This window comes from Parus major, chromosome 23 (genome assembly GCF_001522545.3).
Source record: "Parus major isolate Abel chromosome 23, Parus_major1.1, whole genome shotgun sequence".
NCBI lineage: Eukaryota > Metazoa > Chordata > Aves > Passeriformes > Paridae > Parus > Parus major.
In genome coordinates, this window is record NC_031791.1 from 195,664 (window position 1) to 204,453 (window position 8,790).

At 46.9% G+C, this 8,790-nt stretch overlaps 1 protein-coding gene across 1 annotated transcript; it reads left to right on the top strand.

The window, feature by feature from the left end:
• Positions 1-159: 159 nt before the first annotated feature.
• Positions 160-2,976, top strand: HMGN2 (high mobility group nucleosomal binding domain 2; the record flags this gene model as incomplete). The annotated part of the gene is made up of 5 exons (XM_015649020.1): positions 160-252; positions 625-654; positions 1,224-1,274; positions 1,586-1,681; positions 2,106-2,976. Coding segments are annotated over 5 exons (306 nt in total), but the record flags the coding sequence as incomplete, so codon positions are not given.
• Positions 2,977-8,790: the final 5,814 nt, after the last annotated feature.

The following is an 8,790-nucleotide window of genomic DNA, read 5'->3' on the forward strand; positions in this document are numbered from 1 at the left end:
GGCGGCGGCGGCTCCCGCCCCGCCTGGGCCGCGTCCCTGCGGGGTTGTGCTCCGGCATCCCCCGCCCCGGCCCCGCGGGGAGGGGCCGCTCCCCGCCGAGGGTGGGATGGGGATGTTCCCCTGGAGATTCGGGAGGGTTAAAATAGCGGCTGGTGACTGAGGATCCTCTCCATCACTTGTCCCTACAACCTGTGTCCGTGTCCCCAGGCTGAAGGAGAGACCAAGGGCGATAAGGCCAAAGTTAAGGATGAGGTAAGAAGTTCAGTTTTGAGAAAGTTGGATCATCAAGTGTTTCCGTTGGAAGATGAGGTTTAACATCATCAGAATAACTGGGGAGTCGGGGGGGGAGGGTTGCTCTCACTCGATTCTGACTTTTCAAAGTCTTAACTGTTTTCTAACTATGAGAAACCTACTTTTAACCATGAAAAATCTACTCCACCATCCTGAGCTTTTGGTAATTTCAATGGCATAACCTCATGTTTCTTGAGAACACAGAAAAAGGGAACTACTGCCTTAATTTCTAAGAACTAAGTATATAAACATTATGGGGGGTTTACTACTTTGGGAAGAGAGCAAGTTTGTATTCCATGTCATTTCAATAGAACTGTTCTCCTTTTCCAACAGCCACAGCGGAGATCAGCGAGGTTATCTGCTGTGAGTATCCTCTTGCTGGGCAGAGATGTCACAACTCTTGGTGGTTTTACACATGACCACTGGGTGTGTAAATGTGTGTCACAGCTGGAGGTGAAAATTAAGTTCCTGCCTTAAGGACCTGCCCCATTGTGTGGTGCTATGGGAGTGGTAAAATAATGGGCAAATCAAATAACTGCTGCAGTTTCAAGTGTTCTTGCTTTCCTAAAACTCAGATATTTAGCCTGAATGTTTTTTTTAAAAAGAAGTAGTTTGTTTCTCTGGAGCAGGACTCATCACACGGGCCTGGACTGCCAGGACAAGGGGGAAGGGCTTCCCACTGCCAGAGGACTGGGATATTGGGAAGGGATTCCTGGCTGGGAGGGTGGCAGGCCCTGGCACAGGGTGCCCAGAGCAGCTGGGGCTGTCCCTGGATACCTGGCAGTGCCCAAGGCCAGGCTGGACAGGGCTGGGAGCACCTGGGACAGTGGAAGTGTCCCTGCCACGGCAGGGGTGGCACTGGAAGGACTTTAAGGTTCTCCCAAGCCAAACCATTCCACGAGTCTCTAACACAGGTTTTCTCTCCCTTGCAGAAGCCCGCTCCTCCAAAGCCAGAGCCCAAACCTAAAAAAGCAGCTCCAAAGGTGAGTTGGGTCAGGGCTGTTTGGCTCATGGGTGATGAGGTTTGGCATTGTTGGCAGTAACAACTACCAAACCTCTGGTTAACAGCTGTGTAGCGAGGAAATGGAGCTGCATAAAGCTGAACTGAAAACTTGCAGCTTTTACAGAATTTGCATGAGAAATACCAAAGTGAAGACTTCACTCTTGCTGTCAATCCCTTAACAAACAAACATGGGTGTGCTGTGCTCCTTTGGGGCCAGCACCCCTCGCCCAGGGGCCGTGGCTCGTGTTTGGCTGCTGGGAGCTGACAGCAAACGTTGTCTTGCATTTCCAGAAGAGCGAGAAGGTGCCCAAGGGGAAGAAGGGAAAAGCTGATGCTGGCAAGGAGGGGAACAACCCTGCAGAAAATGGAGATGCCAAAACAGACCAGGTATCCCAGCAGCCTGACGTGCTCCAGGATTGATTCCTTTCCCAGGATTGGTTCCTTTCCCAGGATTGGTTCCTTTCCCAGGATTGGTTCCTTTCCTAGGATTGATTCCTTTCCCTCTTGGACCAGGACAGGTCTTGGCCTGTGCCAAGGCTTACAACACTTCACACAGATGGGGTTGTTGGTAAAGAGTTAAAGTTGTCTGTTTGCCAGGGGATGTTGCCACATGGAAGTTACTGTTCTTCTGTAAAGTTCTCAAAGCAACTTCCAAGTTGTGTTTGACAGCAGCACAGATGTTAAATTTAATTTTATTAGCAATCAGAGCTGTGCAGCCCAGAGGGGATTTGTTGTGCTCAGGGTTTTGCTGTATATAAAAATGAGTGTCCATTTGTTTAATGTGTTGACTTGTTCCCCTTTTTCTTTCCAGGCACAGAAAGCCGAAGGTGCTGGTGAAGCCAAGTAAAACGTGTGAATTTTTGATAACTGTGTACTTCTGGTGACTGTACAGTTTGAAATACTATTTTTTATCAAGTTTTATAACAATGCAGAATTTTGGTTTACTTTTTTTTAAGCTATGTTGTTAGCACACAGACCGCTTCGTTGTTGTGTTCTGGGGGGGGGTGGGGGGGACAATGGGGACAAATGTCATTTAGTCTATTTCTCAAAACCTAAATTTTAATAAGAAAAGCTTTTGCCAGTCCCCCAGTTTTTGGAAGAAGGGCCCTTCCTGCAGGGAGGGAGAAGGGATTCCCCCATGCTGCGTGTCAGTTATGTCCAGGTGAACATCAGAGCTCCCAAGGTGCTGTTGCCTGCTCCAAATCCCAGTGCCACCAGTTCTCCTTTGGTGTCTCCTTGTTTGCCCAGAGCCCGTCACTCCAAACCACAGCAGAACTGGCATTTTGGGACGTGCCACACACTCATCATCCGGATTTCTGGTGTCCAGGCTGGCTCAAAAAGGAGCTGCACTTCCTCTTTTTCTATTGTGGATCCTCAGATACAGAAACCTGCCTTTAAATTTTATTTTCCTCTCAAAGTCAGGGTGGGTTTGTGCAGAGTTGTCAGACAACGTGCGGATGTGATCGTGTCCACCCTCACTCTAAACTTTGCCCTCTACAAGTGTGAGCTGAAGATTTTAATGGTTTTTAGCAACTTCTCCATTTCAGTAGTCCACAAAGGGAGGGGAGTTTGACAGTTGTTGTAAAATGTTGCAGATTGTAGCCCATGTCCTGCCTAAATTACCATGATTGTTCATGAAAAGTACCTTTAATAAAGCTGGATACGGTTTGGCTTGGACTGTTCTTAATGCTCTCTCATTTCTCTTGCCTTTAGTTCACTTCATGTGGTTTAAGAACATTTGCTGTGTGCATGTCTGTGTTTGTGTTTTCATTCAGATAATTAATTGTAATTTACACCTGAAAAGCGAGATTTCCTTACCTAAAAGTGAGGTTTCCTTGCCTAAAAGCTAAATCCCTGCAGGATGTTTTTAAAGTCTTGGCTTACTTGGAGGCTGAAAATGGAACGTGAATCTGCTGAGATAAATGATCTTTATTTTCTAAAATGTAGCACCATACAAAACAGGGAGGAATACAGTGATCTTGCAGAGCAAAAGTAAATTCTGGTGAGCTTTTCTTGGGAGTGAAACCAGAACTGGCTCCATAAAACTGATGATGTGTTACATTTCTGCACTTAAACTTGAATATTGTTGCTCCTGCTAATCGAATCCAGACCTGGCTGGGGTAGTGACTGAGCAGGAGCTGAGATTTTTTTGGAGTAAAAATGCACCATTTTTGTAGCTGCTCCTTAGACTCCAGAGCAGAGCCAAACCCAAACCCCCCTGTGGAAACGTCTCCTTCAGTGACTGTCAGATGGAATATTTTTTCCATCTTTTTTTGGCTTTCCCTGGGATTTTTCAGTGTCTGTTTGTGATTAAGTTCAGTGACCTGTTTCAACCTGTGCTGATTTCAGAGGGAATCCAGTGAAAAGGAGCAGGGCAGAGTTTCACATCCAGAAATTCCCAATGGCAGGAGTGCTGAAGTGTTGTGCACACACAAAAGGCAGTTTGGGGTGTACCCCTAGGAACTCTGTCCTGTGTTCCCAGAGCTGCTATGTCTAACAGAAAACAAATCATATTGAATAATCCTGTTTAATAATCTTCATTAAGCCCCACCCAGAAACAGCCACCAAACCGCTGCAGCAGTGAGATGTGGAAAAGAAAATCATCATTAAATCTTAAAATCAGCAAGTTGGAAATATCCTACCTTGCTTTTGTACAGTCTTAACCATCTACAAATGAACAAATGTTTCCAAATGAACAAGTGTTTCCAAATGAGCTGGGTGTGAAGGGGCTGCCAGTGGCCAAGGTGCCAGCTGGAATGTTCTGGAAATGCCTGGTGTCCATGGCTGGCTGGGTGACCTCTTCACCCCCATCATTAAACAAAGTGCTGCTAATGAAGGGGATCTCAGAGCTGCTCTTTGTTACAGAAGTTACTCCTTAACTTTTCCATCTTTCCACCCCTCAGCAGCCTGTGTGGCTCCTTGTTTTCTTCAGGCAAGCGTGAAAATAGTGATTTTTAGCAGTACCTGCCACCTGAATTCCTCTGAAAGCAATGGATGTTTTCAGTGCTGACATTCCAGGGCTTGCTCCACCTGAGGTGCTTCCCACTGGCTGTGCCCTGCACTGCTGGAGTTGTTGGGCTGGACTCAGGCAGGGCTCATCTATTTCTCCTTAAGCAAACACAAGGTGAGGGATGCTGAAGCCAATAAACCCAACTAATTAGCTGTGTAAATTAAAGCTGGGGAGCAGGCACTGAGCTGCAGCCCGTGGTTAGAGGCACCACAAATCTGCATCGCTGCCTGCCAGAATGCCTGAAGCTGAGCAGACACTTTTCTGCTAAATTGTAATCATTTGACATGGAAAATTGTCTCTTGTGTATCTGTTGGGAATGGGTGCAGTTAACAGGCTGGGATCTGCAGCAGCAGGGATTTGTCCATCACATCCAGAGTCCAGAAAGTCACCACTGGCAACAGAAATGAGTTCTGTGCTCCACTGCAGGCCTTGAAGCTGAGCACCAGAATGGCTTCAGTCCATGCAATATTAGGGCTCTGCCACTAAATTGTTTCTCCATTTATTAATTTCAGCACAAGTCACCTGGGGAACAGGCCCAAACTGCTGTTATCATTTATTTGCCTTTTAATCAGTGAAGTTCCAAAGAATGGCCGAATTCTGCACAGGGCTGAAGCCTTTGGGATGCTGGAAGTGGATACTGGGGATGAGCCTTGTTTTCCCAGCACTTCAGGATTTTTCTGGGGTTTTAAGGACAGTGAAATTACTGATAAATTATAGAGCAAAGTCTCTGGACTCCCCCCAAAAGCAGTGAGAATTAAACTGAGCAGAAGTTAATGTGAGCAAGTGTTCACTTCCCAATATCCTGCAGAACATTTCCCCCAGCCATGGTTTATGTTCAACTGGATTGGGCTAAAACCCCTGAGAAAGGTGAGCTGGAGAATTCCCCCAGGGCTCCTCCCAGTATAGAGCCCTGGGATTAACAGGTTTTGATTTCAGAATCATTTCCCCCTGCAGCAGTTTTCCTTTGGCCTTCACAGAGCTCAATCCTGTTTGGAAGAAGGCACAATATCCTCCTCCCATCCCCAAGCCCTGCCACGGGTGGGCTGAAAGGGAACAAGGAAGGAAAATGGACTGAATTCAGTGAGTGCATCCAGAGGATATTGAGCTGCAGGATCATTTGTGTCAGAAGAATCACACAGCTTGATGGCACAGGGATTTCATTGTCCCTAAATCATCTCAGATATGGTAATACCATACCCAGGGACTAATATTGCTGACTATAATTCCTGAGAAATGGCACCTTCTCCTGTAGCTGGTGGAGATGAAATGGAGGTTGAGTTAAACTCACAATTTACAGAGTGAGCTCATCATTTGTAAGGGATGGGAAGGAGATGGCACAGAGGGAGCTGTGGTTGAGTAAAGTTGATTGAGGCTAATAAAGATCTTTAGTAAGTTCACTTTAGAAGATTTCTGATATGAAAGACTGGGCTTTTTAAAGACCTTTTATTAAAACTATGCTGTCACTTTTTTTTTTTTTTTTTTTTATATTTTAACCATTTCCTTACAAAGGGAGCCAGAAAATCTACAGTGTGACACAAGAAATAGGAGCAGAAAATTTCAGGGAAAACTTCCTAAATGTGAGACCTTTTAAAATGCATTAAAGCCTCCAAAAAAAATAACTTCATTGCCTTGGGTACAACAAACCAACCTGGAGAAAGAACATAGGAGCAGTCCCAGGATGGCTGAAGGTGGCCCAGGTGTGGAGTAGGTACCACAACTTTCTGCACTTTTCTGAACACATAAACCCCACAGGAAATTTCTACTTTTCCCCTTCTAAAGAGATTTGACAGTAGATTTAACTTTTTCTCACTCAAACTATCCCACTGAGATTACTGTTGGATTTTGAACAGATTTCCCTGCAGGCAGCAGAGCTCTCCCCTGCTCTGGAGTTTGTTGGTTGCTGTGCAGAGGTGGGTGGATCTGGCAGTCTCCTCCTGGAGAGGAGTTACTATTAGATTACTATTCCTGCAGGCAGCAGAGCTCTCCCCTGCTCTGGAGTTTGTTGGTTGCTGTGCAGAGGTGGGTGGATCTGGCAGTCTCCTCCTGGAGAGGAGTTACTATTAGATTACTATTAGATTACTATTAATCTGGTTCCTCTGGATTACTGTTTCAGCATTGCCCAGACAGATTTTTGTTTGCTTTTATTCCAATGAGGTGCTTCTTGATGGAATTCAGTCTTACCTCAGCACAAGAGCTGAACATTCCTGTGTGAGGGTTCTGAGTTGAGCCTGAGGACTGATTGTAAACTTGGGCAATTAAATCAGCTTTTCTCATCATTTCCTTCTGACTGGGGATAACAGCAGAGGTGGTTCCTGTGCTGGGGGTGTTTGGTGGATGGGTTTTGTTGGCCTGCAGCCGAATTCATTTCTCTTACAACAAAATACCCAGGATTTCAGAGGCGAGCTGGATCTGAGGCAGGGGAAGGCTGGATTTGGCCACAGCCCGGTGGAGCGGGGATTTGTGCGGGGCTGTTTAGCTCATTAACACGCTGTGATTAACAGCCTGTTCCTTCCCTTGGCCACACGGTGGTACCAGGAAACACGGAATGGGGCTGGGAGGCCAACAAGTGGCAGGTAAGGTACAAAATCAGCTCAGCAAACCTGGGGAGGCGGCAGCCCCGGCTCTCACAGCCTAATTAATGAGCTTTTCTTGCTTCTGGAGCTCTGCCCCAGCAACCTCCAGCCTCTGCCACCCTCAGAGACCAAAACTCCACTCCCCCCAGCACTGTGAGCCCTCTCTGAGCTTCCCTTTCCAGCTTTTGTTATGGTTTTACTCAAAATCCAGACTGGCTGCTCAGTTCCTCATCGGTTTACAGGCATAGCTGGCACTGAAAAGGAATTTATCCATGTTACATCAAGCCTTTGAACCGGGGCTTCCCATGGTCTATTTTAAGAATCTCTGGACCATTCCTTTTCCTCCTCAGGCCATTATTGCAGCTGCTGTGACACATGTCCTGAAAGTCTGAGCCTAAAACTAGAGCTGCCACTCTCCATCTCATCTGTCCTCAGCTTGGGAAGGGATACCTCATGCTAAATCCAGATTTAAATAGGTAGCCTATAAGCCTGGTCTCTTTTGGCACAAACTACTTCTATCAGACTTCAAGCTGAGGTCACAGAATAAATGGTGATGTTGAAAGAAATAACACTTCAGTTATTGAAAAGTTTCCTGTGCTTTTTGTGTTATTTCATTTTGCTTTTGTGTTCCAGTATTGGAGTGTGTGCTTTTGCTCTGCAAGCCAAATCTAGGAAATTGAGCTGTAACATCTGTGTTAAGCTCCTTAAAAGTTTAGCCAGAGTGATTTTTCTGATGCTGTGAAACTCTGGGCTCACTTTGCCAGCCAGCAACTTTTACCTGCATTGTATTGAAGACTCCCAGAGTGACATCCTGTATTGTGCTGAAGCAATGCCACCAGCTGCTGGTTTTCCTTCACCTTTCCCATTCCCAAAAGCCTCAGCCACTGGGTTATCTCCTTCTAGCACGTGTTTTCCATGTTTATCTTTTCCAAGGATGGTGTTGAAAGCTGGGAAGGAAGCGGCTGCTTCCCAGAGCTGGCAAGATTGCAGGGAAAGCACTTTACACCTTCTTGACACTTCCTTGAAATGGATGCAAAACGGAAAGATGAGCTCCTGGTAAAGCAAATTCATCCTTCTTCTTCAGTTCTCAGTGCCTGCTCGGGGCAGGGATTTATGCATTTATTGGGGTGGGGATTTATTGGATAAAGTGGGCAAAACCCCACCCAGAATTACAGGGAAAAAGCAGAAGGCAGAGATTTCCAGTCCCAAGTCTAAGTGCTGTGGCAGGAAGATGCAGCAAACGTTGAAACCGAGTGTTTCAGGGACATCCGAGAGTCCTGATGTAACTTTTCTTTAGGTCTCCATTGAGCAGTGGTAGCTGTAGATAACAAACCTGCAGCGATTGTTCTGAGATCAGGGAAATGAGCAGGCCAGGGTTCCACCCATTCACAGCCAATTGTTGGGACTTTGGTTTAGTGATTAACTCAGCTTCCAGCAACAAAGCAGGGCTGAGCAGCCTCCAGCTCGTGTTTGGGGAGGAAAGGCCGGGCTGGCCGGGGCTTGGAGCAGCCTGGGGCACTGGAAGGTGTCCCTGCCCTTGGCAGGTGAACTCTGAGGTCTCTCCCAACCCAAACCCGGGATTCTATGAAATTCTGGGATTCTATGAAATTCTGGGATTCTATGAAAACAATAGGAACTGGGAATGCTGATAAACCTTTCCCCCGGAGGAGGCCGGGCTGGCAGCCCCCAGGTGTGAGATTTCCTCTCCTGGGAGCCTGCCCTGCACACAGGAGCAAACAGATTGTTCGAGATAAAGCTCCCCAATGTCAGCCCAAGGTCCTTGGCACATGCTGCGTGCCTGGAGCTGGGGCTGAGCATTCCCGGGTTCCCGTTCCCATTTAAACTCGGCTTCCTGGGGCTCCTGCGGGCTGAGGATGCCGTGTCTGAGCAGGTGGTGTTGCACAAGCACACGG